The sequence below is a fragment of the Macaca mulatta genome, chromosome 16 (assembly GCF_049350105.2).
Source record: "Macaca mulatta isolate MMU2019108-1 chromosome 16, T2T-MMU8v2.0, whole genome shotgun sequence".
NCBI lineage: Eukaryota > Metazoa > Chordata > Mammalia > Primates > Cercopithecidae > Macaca > Macaca mulatta.
In genome coordinates, this window is record NC_133421.1 from 7,906,160 (window position 1) to 7,925,484 (window position 19,325).

General features: G+C 49.5%; 1 protein-coding gene across 1 annotated transcript; it reads right to left on the reverse strand.

Annotated features, from left to right (window-relative positions):
• Window positions 1-894: 894 nt before the first annotated feature.
• Window positions 895-11,355, reverse strand: AIPL1 (aryl hydrocarbon receptor interacting protein like 1). Its single transcript, NM_001032932.3, is given in 6 exon segments — window positions 895-1,998; window positions 2,778-2,919; window positions 3,044-3,220; window positions 4,804-4,992; window positions 10,136-10,315; window positions 11,243-11,355. Coding segments are annotated over 6 exon segments (1,167 nt in total). The 5' UTR covers window positions 11,339-11,355; the 3' UTR covers window positions 895-1,615.
• Window positions 11,356-19,325: the final 7,970 nt, after the last annotated feature.

Consider the following 19,325-nt stretch of genomic DNA (forward strand, 5'->3'; position numbering starts at 1 on the left):
CAGAACTTTAGGGATACAGTTAGCGCTGGGGGAACCACTGCTGGGTGGAGACAAGCTTTGGGGCAGAAGAGAAGCCCAGGAAGGCCTTGGCAGTTGACTGCGTGACCCTGGGCCGGATACTCCGTTGCCCCCCTGCCCTACCCCGCATACCTGGGTGGTGCTAGAGGATGTCGCTGGTGTGATAGCACCTCCTCGTACTCGTCCTTCTTTAGGGAAGACTAAGAGGAGGGAGAGAGTTGGAAGGGGAAGGTCCCAATGCTGCCATGCTCATCAGACACAGAAGGAAGTCGCCAGACTGAGGTAGGCGGTGGGGCTTGGACACCGTACTAACTTGAAGATGAGCTAAAACAGGGACGAGTGGAAGCAGCTTTTCCTAAGACACGCCCCCCAGGGTGCCACGTCAGTTTACCATTGCCATGGCAACACCCTGGCATACCGCCCTTTTCCGTGGCAAAGACCCCAGGACCCAGAAGTTACTACCCCTTCCCTAGAAAGTTTTGTATACGCCGCTCCTTAATCTACATGTAATTAAAAGTGGGTGTAAATCTGACTGCAGAACTGCCCTGAGCTGCTGCTGCTCCCTGCCTATGGGGTAGCCCTGCTCTGCAGGGCAGTCACAGAGTTGCAACACTGCAGCTTCAATACAGCTGTTTTGGTTTTGTTCCTTGGTTTGTTTTGTTTGTTGTTGTTGTTTCGTTGTTGGTTTTTTTGTTTGTTTTTTCTAGATGAAGTTTTACTCTCGTTGCCCAGGCTGGAGTGCGGTGGCGCAATCTCAGTTCACTGCAACCTCCGCCTCCCAGGTTCAAGCGATTCTGCTGCCTCAGCCTCCCGAGTAGCTGGGATTATAGACGCCTGCCACCACATGCAGCTAGTTTTTTTGTATTTTTAGTAGAGACGGAATTTCACCATGTTGGCCAGGCTGGTCTGGAACTCCTGACCTCAGGTGATCCACCCACCTCGGCCTCCCAAAGTGCTGGGATTATAGGCGTGAGCCACTGCGCCCGGCCACAGCTGTTTTCTTCTACCCCACCACTGGTGCTTGCCTTTGAAATCTATCCTGGGGGAAGCCAAGAGCCCTCTCAGGCTAAGCTCCAGTTTCGGGGCTTGCCCACCCTACATCAAGACCCACTAAAATCAGTGGGATTCTAGAGAGTTCTAAGTGTCCTGCATAAAGTTACAAAAATAACCAAGAGATGACCCCCAAATCTAACTATCACAAATGGGGAGACAGGGAGGGGTACCAGGGATGAGAAAGGATCAGAGCATCAAATCCTCATTTGTCATTGACATGGAGTAAAATCGATGGGTGGAGAAACTGATTTAAACAGATTACTTGGAAATAGAGAAAACCACCAGAAGAATTAAAAACAGGGTCAATTAAAACCATGGCATGGAAGGAATGGAAGGGGTAGGGGAGAAAACCACTTTATTCATGAGCTCTTCTGTGCGTTTTGGAATTTTTTTTTTTTTTTACCATGGGCGTGTCTGACTTTGATTTCAAAAATTAATTTTAAATTTTAAAAAGTGACACCACGATCCTGGTCAGCAGAACCAGAAGTGACCAGGCCACTTGCTCCCTGCCTAGGTGTCAGGCTGACTGTGGGTCTCAGGGGGGTCAGTGCTGCAGTGAGTGCCCTGGGGACAGGGGGAGCTCTGCGGGTGGCTCTGCAGGTGGCCCTGTGGACAGCTCCGCAGGTGGTGCTGTGGGGGGCTCCGCAGGTGGCCCTGTGGACAGCTCTGCAGGTGGTGCTGTGGGGGGCTGTGCCGGTGGCTCTGCGGGAGGCTGCGTGGCTCCCTGGCTCAGCATGTTCCGGCAGCGCAGCCTCTCCTCCTCCTGCTTCTCCGCCATGCGGTTCTCCAGCAGCCTCAGCTCCCTGCGCACCGCCTTCTGCATGGATGGCTCCAGCTCCAGCACTTTCTGGAGGTCCGCCTTGGCCTCGGCCTCGTTCCACACCTCCGCGTGAGCCCGGGCACGCACATAGTAGGCCTTCACGATGCCTGTGGAGAGCAGGGAGCATCCAGCCGCAGCTCCCTGCCCAGCCTCAGAGGCAGCCCCCGCCCAGCTGGGACTCACCAGCCTCCAAGACCCTTAGCCCCGCCACGATCCTTAACCTCTCTGTACCCCCGATCCCTCAGTTTCCTCAACTGTAAGATGGAGATGATGATCATAATGGCAGTACCTCCTTCTCTCCTTTTCAAGGCCCTGTGACTAATTTTATATTCATAACTTTTATTTTTCTTACAGATGCTCCCTAAATGAGATAACCTTCAGTCCCTTTCCCTGCACCTCCCCCACATGGTGATTATGAGGATTACAAGGATTAAATGAGATAATAAACGCAGAGGACTTGAGCCTGACGCACGAGCCAGGGCCTGGGTGGTATTACCGTGAGCACTATTCAAGCGGTAAGTCAATACTAGTAGTACTGGAGGTGCCATATCCTCGCAACACCTGTACTAGTACCGGCATAATATTTTTCTCTATATTGATTGCCCCTCTTTTTTAAAAGCCTGTTTACTGTTCCACTGAAAACACAAGCTTGGTGAGCTTCCTGGGTAAGTGTTCAAACACACATTAAAATAAAGGGCCCCCCACGCCAAGCACTGCCCATCCATCACCCACGATTCAATTACACACTCGGGGAAACCCCGCTGGGTGGAGACAAGGTTCGGTGCCCCGATGGGGTGGAAAGAAAAGTCCAGGAAGGCTATGGCAGGTGTCTCCGTGGCCCTGAGCCGGGCGCCCCCTCGCTGCCCACCCCTGCAGCCCCACACACCTGGGTGGTGCCGGAGAATGTCACTGGTGTGCTCCAGCACCTCGTAATACTCCTCCTTCTTCAGCAGGCACTGGCAGTAGTTGAGGGTCAGGGTGTTGATCATCTTCTCCAGCTTCAGCCACTGCACCTCCCACGGCTTCTCCTGCCCAGGGAGAAGGTCAGCCATGACCTCAGGCGGCTGCCCAACCCCCGCCCCACCCTCGCCGGCGCTGGGCAGGTCCCCCAGAGTCAGCCCCACTTCCCACCCATGGCCAGCGGCCTCTGACCTTGGTCTGCAGGTTCCTTAGGCAGATGATGGCCTCCTGGTACTTGGAAGAGGCCTCCTCGTAGCGGCCCAGCTTGAAGAGCCGATTTCCCTCTCCGTGGAGGACGGGCACCACCTTCATCTTCTCATGATTGCTCAGGTTCCAGGTCTCCCTCTGGTAATCACTCGGGGCGTCAACCTGGCCCCAGAGCTGCAGGTCAGTGAGGCAGGGACCCCAGGGGCCTGCACCCCATCAGGGACCCGAAAGACTGGACCTTGACACAGCTCCCCGAAGTCATGCTTGCTGGTCAAGTGCATACAGACAAGGGAAAGAAGCGAAAATGCCAAAAACCCTGCCCTAAATCCATGCCTTTGTGCAAACTAGGAAAAGGTGCCCGTTCATCAAGACACTTCACTTCTAATATTCAGAAAATTGTCGTGAATACTCATTTTGTTAGAACAATACACTATTGCCATCTGCTGGAAACTTGTCATTATAGAAATACCGATGTACGATGTCTATAATGAGCATAATGAGCACCTTGGAGGAGATGCCGGTGCACCTCGTGCAGTGCACAGACCACGCAACTGTGACAGCAAGCCTGTAAAGGCTCTTGGTTGACACAGTTCTTATTTTATTTTTATTCACTCACATAGCTCTCAGGCTGAGCCTCAGTCTTGGCCATAAGCTGAATCCTGACCTGACCTTGACCCTGGCCCTAACCCTCTCTCACCAACCCGCAAACACGCGCTGTCAATCACTCTGGGGCTGTGGGTGGGAGGATATGGGGAGTTCCATGCAGCCTCTCCCGCTACTAGAGAACCAAGTCTGAACCCACAAACCACAGGAACCGAAGAGGTTATAATCTCCAACTCTCGAAAATGAAAGTGGAAGTAGATAACAAATAGAAGTAAAATGCCTCCAAAATGAAAACAAATCACATTTTTAAAAAGTGGTTCAGCCGGGCGTGGTGGCTCAAGCCTGTAATCCCAGCACTTTGGGAGGCCGAGACGGGCGGATCACAAGGTCAGGAGTTCGAGACCATCCTGGCTAACACAGTGAAACCCCATCTCTACTAAAAAATACAAAAAGCTAGCCGGGCGAGGTGGCTGGCACCTGTAGTCCCAGCTACTCGGAGGCTGAGGCAGGAGAATGGCATGAACCCGGGAGGCGGAGCTTGCAGTGAGCTGAGATCCGGCCACTGCACTCCAGCCTGGACGACAGAGCGAGACTCCATCTCAAAAACAAAACAAAACAAAAAAAGTGGTTCCAAGCAGACTTTTTTTTTTTTTTTTTTTTGAGATGGAGTCTTGCTCTGTCACCCAGGTTGAAATGCACTGACATGATCTTGGCTCACTGCAACCTCTGCTTCCCAGGTTCAAGCCATTCTCATGCCTCAAATTCCCGAGTAGCTGGGATTACAGGCGTGCACCACCACACCTGGTTAATTTTTGTGTTTTCAGTAGAGACGGGGTTTTACCATGTTGGCCAGGCTGGTCTCGAACTCCTGACCTCAGGTGATCCAACCCCCTCGACCTCCCAAAGTGCTGGGATTACAGGCGTGAGCCACCACACCCAGCACCAATTGGACCTTTCTTGTGGAAAAATCAGAGGACTGTCGTTTCACATTCGTATTGTCCCCTAGCTTATGAACCCTTTCTTGTTCTCTAAAGAGAAACAGGGCACTGTCCAGTGGCCAGTGGGGTGGGGGTGCCTGTGATGCCCTCTGTCCCTCTCCGGTGCTGGCACAGCCCTCCAGCCCTGCCTACCCCGAGCCCCACCTGCAGCAGCTCGATCACAAAGATCAGAGGCTGAGGCTCCTTCTGCAGCTCGTCCAGGTCCTCGTAGCCCAGCGTGTGGTAGGCGAACATGTTGGCCAGCCCGCATGTGTGCACGTGCCACTCCGTGGGGTCCTTGCCCTGGGCCATCTGCCGCAGGCTCCGGGACAGGATGGGGTAGACCCCCGTGTGCTGTGGGGAGAAACAGATGGATGGCATCTGGGCTACCTGCTCAGAGCTAGGTGGGCCACAAAAGGCCTCCACTCAGAGCCCCTCCTGGCAGGAATCCTGCTCCCTCACTATGCCACTAATACTAACTGTGGTTAACTGTGTGCCAGGCAAAGCACTTCACACTGTTATGAGCCTCTTCAATCCTTACGACAATTCAAGAGAAGCATCATTATCCCCATTTTACAGATGGGGAAACTACAGCCCAGAGAGGCAAAGCAACTTGCTTAAGGTCACACAGCTAGGAAATGACGCAGCCAGGATTCAAACCTGGCTCCAGAGGCCATATGCTCTTAGCCTCCGGCTGCCTCTTCTGGCCCTTGTGGTCCGCTGTAACACATCTCTGCCCCAAGGAAGCCCTGAGCTCCACAAAGCCTATGACTTGCAGGAAGGGCAGTGTGGGGCAGTGGAAGGAGCAAGACTCCAGGGTCCAAGAGAGTCACTTTGGTCTCCTGGCAGTGCTGCAGGCTAGCAGTGACCCCAGGTCTCCGCACTTCTCTGAACCCCAGTTCCCTGGGTTGCTCCTGTCCAGTATTAGGGCTGCTGTAGGGATTAAATGAGACGGTGCAGATATACGTCTGGCTCATCACAGCTTCAGCCAGCACGGGAGCTGAGTTTGCCACCCTTGGGATGAAGGAGGGCTGGGAAAATCAGCCGTACAGCCTCAGCGAGGCCCGCTGTATGTATGCTGGGCCTCAGTTTCCCCGACTAGGCTCCCTGAGAACCCATCTCCTTGGACTGGCTTCTGAGACGATCCAGCACTGGCTCCACATGCAACATACGACTTGAAGGGGCTGAAACTGTGCAGCGGTTCAGCTCTGCCTCCAGGTCACCAGCACAGAGGCAGAGGCCACCCCGCCCGCCCCACCGGCCAGGATTAGCCCGAAATGCCTTCTGCCTCTTTGTGGAAGAGATGAGCAGATGGCTGTTGAGCCTGTTGGGATTAGAGCTGGACCAAGGGAGGGAGAAGCCCCAGAAACAGCTTGCTGCCAGGCGGGCCACCTCTGGCTCTGACTCAGCAGCCCCCAGCTCGGCACGCCATGGCCCCCAGCAAGCTGAGCTTTTGTGGCCCCAAAGCACACTGCCCTCACTTACTTATGTCGTGGCACTGGCTGCTCTGCATTACAATTGTTTAGCTGTCTGCTCCTCCTCCAGAATTCAAGTTCCCTAAGGACTTGGGGCTTTTCATTCCTAACATACAGCACAGGCCAAATCAGGTGCCCAGTGAATGTTTTCTAACTAGATAGATAGATAGATAGATAGATAGATAGATAGATAGATAGATAGATAGATAGATAGATAGATGGATGAATGATAGGAGATAGAAGATGATGGATGCATGCAGTGATGGAAGCCTGAATTATGTATGAAGATTGGTTGAAGGGAAAAATGGATGAATTGATGCCTGGGCAGGTGGGTGGATGGATAAGAGGTGGATGTGCAGGTGAAGAACTAACTCTAAAAGGGGTGTGTGTGTGTGTGTGCATGTGCACACAATCACGACAGCCATGGGCTGGGGTGAGGAGATGTGGGGGGCATGGAAAACTTGGGAAAACCCATAGTTACTATGGGAGCAGTGGCTCATGCCTGTAATCCCAGCACTTTGGGAGGTCAAGGTGGGTGGATCACCTGAGGTCAGGAGTTCAAGACCAGCCTGGCCAACGTGGTGAAATCACATCTTTACTAAAAATACAAAAATGGGCCCGGTGTGGTGGCGAGCACCTGTAATTCCAGCTATTCAGGAGGCTGAGGCAGGAGAATCACTTGAACCCAGGAGGCAGAGGTTGCAGTGAGCCAAGCCCACACCATTGCACTCCAGCCTGGGCAACAACAGTGAAATTCCATCTCAAAAAAAGAAAAAAAAAAAAAAAAAAAAAAAAAAAAACAGTTACCAGCCTGTGATATAGGCAATGCACTCATGTGACTATCAACATGGAAAAAGGAACACAGACTCCATAGGAAACAAAGAGCCATGCCCACATTACGGGAACGACAACAGCTTGTGGTTTTGCAAAAAACAAATCAATCAACTGATCAAGAATTTATTGACAGCCTTCTATGCACTCAGCTGTCATGTGTTAGCAAACGTGTATCCTATGGAGAGGGGACTCTTAGTGGCAGCCAAGACTTGCCTCACATATGGCATGAATCAAAGTACAGGACCCCCTCACTCTAAGCAAAGTCAATAGATATATTTTTAAACTAACTGAAATCACAAAGAAGCCAATTTTCTGAAGCCTTGACTTGATAAAAAAAAAATTAAGATAAAAATATCAAAATGAAGAAAAACACAGGGACTGCTACAAAGGAAAGATGTTCAACAAATATTTGCTACATGAATGAATAAATGAATAACATGTTGAGTGGGACCACCTACTGGCAGAGGATGGTGCTGCAGCCCAGCTATATTAGACACTGCAAGAAACGTGTGCAGGATGAAGAGGGAACCAGGCATCTCACCCAGATCTTTTCCCTTAACTTGTTTGAGCCACTGCAAGTTATTTTCCCTTTTGGAGTCTTAAGTTTCCTCATTAGGAAAAATTCCTCATTTTTCCTAGAAAAAATCTCATATTTTTTCTAGGCTGGGCATGGTGGCTCATGCCTGTAATCCCAGCACTTTGGGAGGCCGAGGCAAGCAGATCACTTGAGGTCAAGAGTTCAAGACCAGTCTGGTCCAACATGATGAAACCCCATCTCTACTAAAAATACAAAAAAAAAAAAAATATATATATATATATATACACACACACACACACACACACATACACATATGGGTGTGGTGGTGGGCACCTGTAATCCCCAGCTACTCAGGAGGCTGAGGCAGGAGAATAATTTGAACCTGGGAGGCAGGGGTTCCAGTGAGCCAAGATCGTGCCACTACACTCCAGCCTGGGTGACAGAGTGAAACTCCATCTCAGGAAAAAAAAAAATTCTAGCTCAAAATAATAGCTTTCATTTTTAATTGCTCTGTATTATGATTCACCCTCATATGTTATATCATGTAATCTCCAAAACAACTCCTTAACTTAGAGTTTTATTTATTTATAAATGGAGGAATAGAGTAGCAGACAGAAGACGGGACTTCCACAGGTCATGCAACTAATGAACGACAGAACAGAGTTCAAACCGTCCCCAAAATGCTCATTTAAAAGGTCAGTGGCCTCTGACGAAATAATGAGTCTGGGTATCTGCCACCAATGGTGAAAGTCTAGGGGGAGCTTTGGAATGGATGGATCAGGCTGTCAACACCTAAACCCACCAATCACTCTTAACGTCATCGTAAGAAAGACAACCGAGTGTGATGTACTTCTCCCAAAGGGAAGTATATGGTACCATCCATGGCAGACTTCCGAAAACAAGAGAGAGAGAGAGGGAGAGAGAGAGAAGAATCTGAATCTTATCAGGTCCTCTTGACCTCACTTTCAATTTATCAAAAATGTGGGGAATAGAGGAGCATGTTAGACAATTCCATGGCAAAACAACCAGGAAAATCAGAATGTGGGACTTCTACAGGATAAATGACCCAGTTCCTTCAACATTTCCGTGTCAAGGAAGAAAAGAAGAAAAGGAGGTGGAGCTATAGATGAAAAGGGACTTGAAGGACGCATCAACAAAGCGCTATGCAGGGACTTTGGTTGGTTGGTGATTTAAACAAACCAAACTCATTCATTTATAAAGAATAAAAGAGTCAACCAAAGAAAATTTAACAGTGACTGGATATTAGATGGCTTTAAGGAATTACTGGAGTTTTTAAAAGATTTCATAATGATATCATGGTTAAATTGTTTTAATATCCTCTTTTTTTTTTTTTCTTTTTTAGATGGAGTCTTGCTCTGTCACCAGACTGGAGTTCAGTGGCGTGATCTCAGCTCACTACAACCTCCGCCTCCCGGGTTCAAGTGATTCTCCTGCCTCAGCCTCCTGAGTAGCTGGGATTACAGGTGTGCACCACCACACCCGGCTAATTTTTGTATTTTTAGTAGAGACGGGGTTTCACCATGTTGGTCAGGCTGGTCTCGAACTCCTGACTTCGTGATCTGCCCGCCTTGGTCTCCCAAAGTGCCAGGATATCCTCATATTTTAGAGATACAAATTTTAGTATTTACAGATGAAATGATATGGTGTCTGGCATTTGGTTTAACCAGGCAGGACAAGGAAGGGAAGTGGATGGGTTGGGAGATGAAGCAAGACCAGCCACGGGTTGATGGTGGCCGGCACTGGGTGATGGATGCTTGTGAGTTCATTATTCTTCCTGTTGACTTTTGTGTATGTTTGAAAGTTCCCACAAGAAACGTTGCCTAAGAGTCAGTGAGTTTTGCCACAAGGCAAGGAAGCTAACTTATAAGGGTAATTTACGGAGTGCTATAAATAGGAGGGGAAACTTGTAATGTGAGGAGGAGGGCAAAAAAAAATGTGCAATGTGAGGAGGAGGGATTAGACCAAGGCTGGTCTAATCATGCTGTATAAAATCTCCAGGTCTAATCCTGCTGTATAAAAAGCAAGGAGTTGGCCCGGCATGATGGCTCATGCCTATAATTCCAGCACTTTGGGAGGCCGAGACAGTCCGAGGATTGCTTAAGCCCAGGAGTTTAGGACCAGCCTGGCCAACATGGCGAAACTCTGTCTCTACAAAAAATACAAAAATGAGGTGTGGTGGCGCACCTTAGTCCCAACTACTTGGAAGGCTGAAGTGGGAGGATCACCTGAGCCCGGGAAGTTGAGGCTGCAGTGAGCCATAATTACGCTACTGCACTCCAGCGTGGATGACAAAGCGAGACCCTATCTCTCTCTCTCTCTCTCTCTCTCTCTCTCTCACACACACACACACACACACACACACACACGCAAATGTGAGGACTGTGAAGTGGGCCGGCTCACTCCTGCTGAGGATAGCCCTGCTCCCCACCAGCCAGCCAAGGCATGGGTCACCCCTTCCAGCCCTGTCCCCTCCATCTTCACATGCACAGTGGTGGGGAATAAGGTAGCAGGATTGCCTTTGCAGAGCTTTGCTTGAGTCCCAGCTTTCCTGAAACACAGCAGCCCTGCAAAGCGGGTGGGTGAGCCAGAAGAGACTAGTCCCAGGGGACAGGCGCGCAGGCCGACTTACGATGGTGTCGCACCAGAACTCGGCCACCTCGTGCACCCTCATGGAGGTGAGCAGGATCTCCCAGACCTCGAGCTTGAACATGTTCCCGATGATGATGTGCATGGGCTGGTCCACCTGACGGCTGTCGTCGATGACCGTGCGCTCCTCATCACATTTCATGGTGCGGAAATGAAAGATCACCTGGTCACGGAGACGGTGCACTCCGCTCTAGACACACCGCTCAAGGCCTGGCAGAAGCCACCCCCTTGCCACCGACACTCAGGGCTGTCCCCAGGGTCAGCTCACTCAGTTCACCCCATCAGATGCCTCAGATCCCCTGAGCACCTCCACCCTGCCTGCACCCGCCAGGGAGTAGGGACCCACCCCCTCCCTACGGACCCCATTCCACTCCCCACAGTCCTGTGTGTCCGGAAGTCCTTCCTCAAATCAGCCCCCAGTTTTTTTGTTTTTGTTTGTTTGTTTTTTTGTTTTTTGTTTTTTTGAGACAGAGTCTCACTCTGTTGCCCAGGCCGGAGTGCAGTGGTGTGATCTTGGCTCACTGCAAGCTCCACCTCCTGGGTTCAAGTGATTCTCCTGCCTCAGTCTCCTGAGTAGCTGAGCTGGGATTACAAGCGCCCAGCACATCCAGCTAATTTTTGTATTTTAGTAGAGACGGAGTTTCACATGTTGGTCAGGCTGGTCTCAAACTCCTGACCTCGTGATCTGCCCATCTTGGCCTCCCAAAGTGCTGGGATTACAGGCGTGAGCCACCTCGCCCGGCCAAAGTCAGAGTTCTGTAGCCACAGACGCACCCTTCAGTCCAGGGAAGCCCAACAGACATTTGGGGACAAATACCAAGACCTCTGGGACCCCCTTTCTTCTCAACATTTAGGGCTCCAGAAAATTCCCCAAAGCCCTGCCCCTCAGCCCATGCTAAAGTCGAATCTGCAAAGTACCAAAAATGCCCCGTGACTGGGTAGACGCTGGGAGCTCCCCGGAGGCCCAGGGCTGGGGATGCCTGGCTGTTTTTTGGCAAAGCTGAAAGCTGTTGACAGTGCCTTGGGGCACACCTGGAATGTGGAAGGCGGCTGTAGGGGACCCTGTCCGCTCCGGAGGGGCCCCACTCACTCGGGATCCGGTGATGAAGTTTGGGAGCTCGCCCGTGCCTCCGTGCAGAATGGTTTTCTTGACCCCTTCCACGTTCAGGAGCAGAGCGGCATCCATGGCTGCAGGAGGAAAGGCGGTGTCCGGCACAGGCGGGGATAATCTCACCTCCGGGGAAGACACTTAGGCGGCTGAGACTCTGGGATCTGCCCAGCCAGGAGGAGTGTGGGGGAAGGGCAGACGGTGGGGGCGGTGCCCCAGGCGCCCCAGTTTCTCATCAGAGCCACTCGGGCCAGGCCTGTGGTCCGCAGGCAGCCTCGCCTCCTATCCCATCCACCGCTCCGTCCAGTGATTCTGGGCCCCTGCCCGACACATGCCAGGGCTGTGCTAGGCTTGGATTTTCTTCCACCCCAAGAAGGAAAAAGGTCCGCTGAGCTTTCTTAAAGAAGACAGGGGGCCGCGCGCGGTGGCTCACGCCTGTAATCCCAGCACTTTGGGAGGCCGAGCGGGCGGATCACGAGGTCAAGAGATCGAGACCATCCTGGCCAACATCGTGAAACCTCGTCTCTACCAAAAATACAAAAATTAGCCAGGCGTGGTGGCAGGCGCCTATAGTTCCAGCTACTTGGGAGGCTGAAGCAGGAGAATCACTTGAACCCGGGAGGCGGAGGTTGCAGTGAGCCAAGATTGCACCACTGCACTCCAGCCTGGCGATGTGGAGAGAGGCCTGGAGGCCACTGAAGGGGAAAAGGTGGGGAGACCTGGGCTGGGCCCAGACTCTAAGCCCCCGAGGACTCCAGGCCAGCCGGGGTGGCAGCTGCCCTTTGCCATCCAGCCACCTTCCTACTTTCCCTGTTCCCCATCCCTTCCCCAGGATCTGCCTTCAGGAGGCCCTGCAATGGTGGCCCAAGGGAAGAGGGGACAGATTTCTGGCTTGGGAGGGAAGGAAGATGGACAACGAAGGCGTGGTGGGTTTGGGCAAAGTTGAGGCGCCCTCCCCAGCCCCGCTCCTGCCTCTCCTGCCAGGTCTGGCTGGGGGCAGGGTGGGTATCCCATCCCCTTTGGAGCGCCTTAGCCCTGTGCTCTGGGAAGCAGGCAGAGTTTATTCAGGACCTCAGGGACGCCCTTCCGGGCTGGGAAACACAGATGCGAAGACCTGGTGTTTGGCACCACCGCGTGGCCAGTTCAAGCTCCTACACCTCTGCACCCTGAGGGCACTGGACTCACCGCCACAAAACCGTTCTCTTCCTGACACCAGGCTCATTGGTTGCAGAGGGAAGGGGTGCAGGACTCTGCTACAGGGAGAGAGGAAAACACTGGACTAAGGAGGCTGAGGTAGGTGGATCACCTTAGGTCAGGAGTTCGAGACCAGCCTGGACAACATGCTGAAACCCCGTCTCTACTAAAAATACAAAAATTACCTGGGTGTGGTGGTGCGTGCCTGTAATCCCAGCTACTCAGGAAGCTGAGGCAGAAGAATCGCTTGAATCCAGGAGGCGGAGGTTGCAGTGAGCCGAGATCACACCACTGCACTCCAGCCTGGGTGACAGAGCGAGACTCCATCTCAAAAAAAAACAAACAAAAAAAAAAACTAGACTAGGCTGGGCGCAGTGGCTCATGTCTGTAATCCCAGGACTTTGGGAGCTAAGGCAGGTTGATCACCTGAGGTCAGGAGTTAGAGACCAGCCTGGCCAACATAATAAATCCCCATCTCTACTCAAATTACAAAACTTAGCTGGGCATGGAGGCAGGCACCTGTAATCCCAGCTACTCAGGAGGCTGAGGCAGGAGAATCACTTGAACCCAGGAGATGAAGGTTGCTGTGCACTGAGATCATGCGGCTGCACTCCAGCCTGAGCCATAGAGTGAGACTGTGTATCAAAACAAAAAAAAAAAGAAAAAAAAGAAAAGAAAAGAAAAAGAAGAACACTGGGGTAAGCCAGACACAGCTGAGTTCAAAGGGCTGACCCTTTCCTATATACTGACCTTATGGCCTTGGAGGTCTCTCGTTCTCTCTCACTGCATTTTCCCAATTGAAATGGGAAGACTGACCTCTCCTTCCTCCCTCTCAGGGGAAGTTGGGAGGGCTGCAGCAGTGAATAGCACCCTGAAATCTAGCACCGCGGAAAGTCTTCCATCCCTGGAAGGTAGAAGGCCGCAGAAAACCTTGCCCTCCTGCCTTCCATCCTTTCTCCAGCCACACGGCAGCCTAGAGAGGTCCGCACACATAGGTAAAGTGGATACTTAGCAAAACTAATACAGGAGTTCATAAGAAATAATTTTTAGGCAGATAGTAAGGGTAAAGGTTCTCGGTGGAAATTTTCCTGCAATAAAAAACAACCCCCGGCCGGGCGCGGTGGCTCACGCCTGTAATCCCAGCACTTTGGGAGGCCGAGGCGGGCGGATCACAAGGTCAGGAGATCGAGACCATCCTGGCTAACACTGTGAAACCCCGTCTCTACTAAAAATGCAAAAAATTAGCCGGGCGAGGCGGCGGGCGCCTGTAGTCCCAGCTACTCGGGAGGCTGAGGCAGGAGAATGGCGTGAACCCGGGAGGCGGAGCTTGCAGTGAGCCGAGATCGCGCCACTGCACTGCAGCCTGGGCGACTAAGCGAGACTCTGTCTCAAAAAAAAAAAAAAAAAAACAAACCCGAAACCATCTCTTTTCTAACAGAAAGGGCCGCTTAAAGGGCCAGGCTGGCAAGCCTCAATATGCAAATGCCGGCCATTAGAAACTGGGTTCACTCATATGGCGATTCCCGCTGTCTTTTCCCTGTCATCAGGTGTACCGAGTGTCATGGTCACCTCCAGATAACAGCATGTGTTCAGAACATCATGGCGACCCGCATTTGCATATTAGAGGGCTAAGGTGGGAGGGCCAGGGTTTTTGTGGGCTATGTAAATTATACCTGGTCAAACCAATCCCCTGGGCCCTATGGAAATCAGACACCGCCTCCTCAGCCTCTTCGTGTAAGCAGCCACTTCCCACCACTCCACCCTGAGCAGGGGGTTTTCTCTTTGTTCAAATCTCCCCCTTCCCTCTCTCTCTGTATGGGGGAGCTATTCTCTTCTTCCTTCCTTCTCTCTTGCCTATTAAACTTTTTGCTCCTTAAAACCACTCCACGTGTGTCCGAGTCGTTAATCCTATCGGCGCAAGACCAAGAACCCTGGAGTTCCTCCAGTCATCAGAGCTGTATCAAAACTACAAAGGAAAATAAAAGTGTTTATCATAAAAGTCTAAGGAGAGAGGGAGAGCACACGCATCCCTCACAGGTGGCAAGTGTCTGCTTCTGGGATGCTGGCAATGCTTACCCTTGACCTAGGTGATGCTTACATGGGTGTTGGCTTTATAAGTACAGTAAGTCCTCACTTAATGTCCTTTTAGGTTCTTGGAAACTGCAGTCTGAAATGAAAGGACATACATCAGGTCCTCGAATAACATCCTTTCAATCAATGTCATCATTTTCTTATAATGTTGATGAGAAAAAAAGGTGGTTTCCTTATATGTCATTTCACTGAAAGTCAGTTTTTTTTTTTTTTTTTTTTCTTGAGATAGAATTTTGCTCTTGTTGCCCAGGCTGGAGTGCAATGGAGTGATCTTGACTCACTGCAACCTCCGCCTCCTGGGCTCAAGTGATTCTCCTGCCTCGGCCTCCCGAGTAGCTGGGATTACAGGTTCCTGCCACCTTGCCAAGCTATTTTTTTTTTTTTTTTTTTTTTAGTGGATACAGGGTTTCATCACATTGGCCAGGCTGGTCTCGAACTCCTGACCTCAGGTGATCCACCTGCCTTCTTGGCCTCCCAAAGTGCTGGGATTACAGGTGTGAGCCACCACACCCAGGCTAAAGTCAGTTTTCAAACACCTATTGACAGCATTAAGTAAGGACTCACTGTATTCATGACGCTAGATTTTATGTCTTAGGCAGTTTTCTATCAGTGATATAATTCACAATGAAAAAGATCCAATTGTGTCTCTTCTCACACTTCTTAAAACTCTCCCACTGTTTCCATTGCTTCCCTTTGTAGAGGGTCAAAGGGCACACACACATTGCAGAGACGTTTAAACAGTAAAACTGATAGATGTAGCCTGTGGTTGATTGGGGGAGGTGGGGGCAAGAAGAAAAGGGGATGTTGAAGCTGATGCCAGGGGTGTTGGTTTCCCTGCTGAGAAGAATGATGATCGTTCCTGGTCTGTGCCTGGGCTTGGGCCACAGGCTACAGACTGATGCCCCAGAAACCCTTTGCCTGCTGTCTTAGTTCATTCTCTGTGATTGTAACTGAACACCACAGAATGCATAATTTATTATTTTTTTTTTAAAAAAAAGACATTTGTTTAGCTCATAGTTGTGGAGGCCGGGAAATCCAAGAGCATGGTGTTGGCATCTTGTGAGGGCCTTCTTGCTACATCATAACATGGTGGAAGGCATCACATGGTAAGAGGACAAGAGCATGCATATCAGCTCAGGTCTCCGTCCCTCTTCTTGTAAAGCCTCCAATCCTATCACAGGGTCCTCCTACCCTGATGATGTTATCTAATCCTAATTACCCTCCAAAGGCCCCACCCATAAATATCATCAACATATGAATTTGAGGATTCAGTTTCCAACAAATGAAATTTGGGGGACACATTAAAACTATAGCCGCTCCCAAACCAGTCTCGTCATGGACTTCATTAAAATGCCGCTCTAATAACCTACTGCCCTCTTAACGTTCAGCAAAGAGTTGCCACCACCTTCAGGACAAATTTTAAGCTCCTTCTCGGACCAACAGACCCTGTCTCTTGCCACCCCATCCCCTACCCTCAGCCCCTGATCTCAGCCCTACCCTTTTTGTCCAGACTTTCCCCAGTCCCCAGTCCTAACACTTGGCAATGCTCCAGACTCCCAACCATTGGCCCACTAGCTCCTCACTTCAAACACCACACATTCAGGGAAGAGTACCCTGACCTCCAGCTCCAGTCAATCTCCCCATCCCCCTTGTACCCCCGTCACTTCTCCCAGCACTGCACATTCATGCTACTTTGCCCGATTGTAATTGTTTACAATAATGTGTTTAATGTCTATGTCTTCCATCAGATTGACAGTTTCAGGAGGTCAAGGAAACTAGTGGAATGTTTGCTCTTGGACAAAGAGCCCCTGGATAGCAGGGCTGGAGCTTCTCCTTTATCCCCCTCCCCAACAGAGGCAAGGGTGATGCTGGATTCCCTCCCCCTCCAAAAGCCTCCACTAGGAACAAGTGACTGGTTTCTCCTCCTTACCAAGAACAGAAGCCCCTGTACTGACCTCTGGACTAGGAGCCTGTTTCCCCTGAGCACAGCCTCCTTCCCTCCCTCCAGCCACCACTCCATGCAAGGCAGAAGGGAAAGGCTTCTCATTCAGAAGAAAATGTTTCTTCCTCCTTTACTTGTTGCCATGGAGACTGTCCTTCATTAACCTGACCTGCCAGTTACCATTCTGAGTGAGGGAAGAGGATGGAAAGCTCCAAGCAGGGATGGCCTCTTTGTGCATGCATGCATTCATTGTGTCACCCCTGATACTTAACAAAGCTGTGTAATCTGAGGGTAAGAATTCAGGCTTTGAAGTCAGTCACTGGATTTAAGCTCCAGTTCCGACATTCCACACGATCTTGGACCAGATATTTCACCTGTCTGCATCTCACTTTTGTCATCTGTAATGGAAATAAAAATAGTACCTACTTCATAGAACTGCTTGAGGATTAAGAAAGAATAAAGAAAGTAAATGCACTTAGCAGAGCGTCTGACACATGGTGAAGGCTCAAAAAATATAAACTATTATTACAGATGCCTGTGACATGGCAGGCACTGGGGAGGCAAATTGTGATAAGACACTCTGGTTTGAGAGACTTTGCTTGTTTCTAAGTATTTCCCCTTCATGGACTCTTTCCCATACTTTCAACTTAGTTTTCATAGAAACAACAACTCTTTCTTTTCCCCCTTGGATTTCATTGGTAAAAGACATCAATTAAATTCCTTAATTACAGTAACAAATGCAACTGTTATAAACAGGTTTGAAAACAAGCATTTCTGACTGTTGATAAACAACTTCACTAGGTTGATAAACAGCATCACCTAGATCAAGCGTGAGCATTGCCAGCATCCCAGAAGCAGACACTTGCCACCTGCAAGTGATAGTGTGCTCTCCCTCTCTCCTTAGACTTTTATGATAAACACTTTTATTTTCCTTTGTAGTTTTGATATGGCTCTGATGACTGGAGGAACTCCAGGGTTCGAGACCAGCCTGACCAACATGATGAAACCCTGTATCCACTAAAAAATGAAGGACAGGCAAACTAGAGCAATATTTTGCAAACCACAACCTATACCCCATTAGTGACTCTTGTAAAATGGATATAGTGGGTTCAAACTTCAAACTTGAACCTTGAAGTTTGAATCCTTGGCCCTGATGTAGACTAACTGAGCGAAATTTGGGCCCAACCAAATTCTCTATTCTCAGTTTCCTCATCAAGTGTAGGTACAATGAAGGTGTCAGTCCATTTTCTGCTGCTATATCTGAATACCACAGACTGCATAATTTATAAAGAAAAGACATTATTTAGCTCATGGTCTGGAGGATGGGAAGTGCTATGCCAGAGCATAGCACTGGCATCTGGTTGGCATCTGGTAAGGGCCTTCTTGCTGTGTGGTAACATGGCAGAAGGCATTGCATGATGAGAGGGCAAAATCGTGCCTGTCAGCTCAGGTCTCTCTTCCCCTTCTTTTTTAGCCACCAGTACCATTATGGGGCCTACCCTGTTTGATTTTATCTAATGCTAATTACCTCCCAAAGGCCTCACCTCATCAAAATACTGGATGCTGGGAATGGTAGGTGGAAGGAACGAATAGGAGAGATTTGTTAAAAGACACAAAGTTACAGCTAAATAGGAGTAATTAGCTTAGTACTCTGTAGCACTGTGGGATGACTAGAGTGAACAATAATATACAGTTTCAAATAACTAGAAGGAAGATATTGACTGTTCCCAACACAGAGAAATGATAATATTTGAGATGATGAATATGCCAATTACCCAGAGCTGATCACTTTACATTATATATATCAAAACATCACTGTGTGCCCCATCAATGTTAAATTATTACTTGTCAATTTTTAAAAACTTTTAAAAAAAAATTACAAAGTAGCTCATACTTACAAAATAATATATGTACAGGTATGTGTATACACACACAAATATAAACTGACACATATAAAATTACATACATATATGGTTTAAAGAATAATAAAGGCTAGGCAAGGTGGCTCACACTTGTAATCCCAGAACTCTGGGAGGTCAAGGCAGGAGGACTGCTTGAGCCCAGGAGGTTGAGACTGCAGTGAGCCATGATTGTACCACTGCATCTCAGCCTGGACAACAGAGCAAGATCCTGTCTAAAAGGAAAAAAATAATAAAGAGGAAAGTAAACATTCATGTGGTCACCACCCAGCCTACAAAATGGAACATTACCTTTGAAGTCCTTTGAGCCCTTTCCTCATTACATCCTCTTCTCCTGCCACCCTTCCAAAAAATGACTACCTATTTTATTTTGGTGTTTACAATTCCTTTGCTTTCCATCATAGCTTTGTCCACAAATGTGTGTGCATATTCCTAAACCATATTGTTTAGTTTTTTTTGTGTTTGAACTTATATGGTTGTCATACTTTATGTTTGTCTGCATATTGCTTTTTTTTAAATCTAGCATTATATTTCGACATTCACTTAAGTTACACCATCTGGTTACAATTCGCTTATTTTTCAGTACTGTATAATATTCTATAATTTGAATAAATAACAATTTATATGTCTAAAAAAAAAATGCCACTGATAGCCAGGCGTGGTGGCTCTTGCCTGTAATCCCAGAACTTTGGAAGGCTGAGGCTGGTGGATTGCCTAAGGTCAGGAGTTCGAGACCAGTTTGGCCAACATAGTGAAACCCCATCTCTACTAAAAATACAAAAAATTAGCTGGGCGTGGTGGCGGGCGCCTGTAATCCCAGCTACTCGGGAGTCTGAGGTGGGAGAATCGCTTGAACCCGGGAGGCGGAGGTTGCAGTGAGCCGAGATCGTCAGGCTGCACTCCAACGTGGGCAACAAGA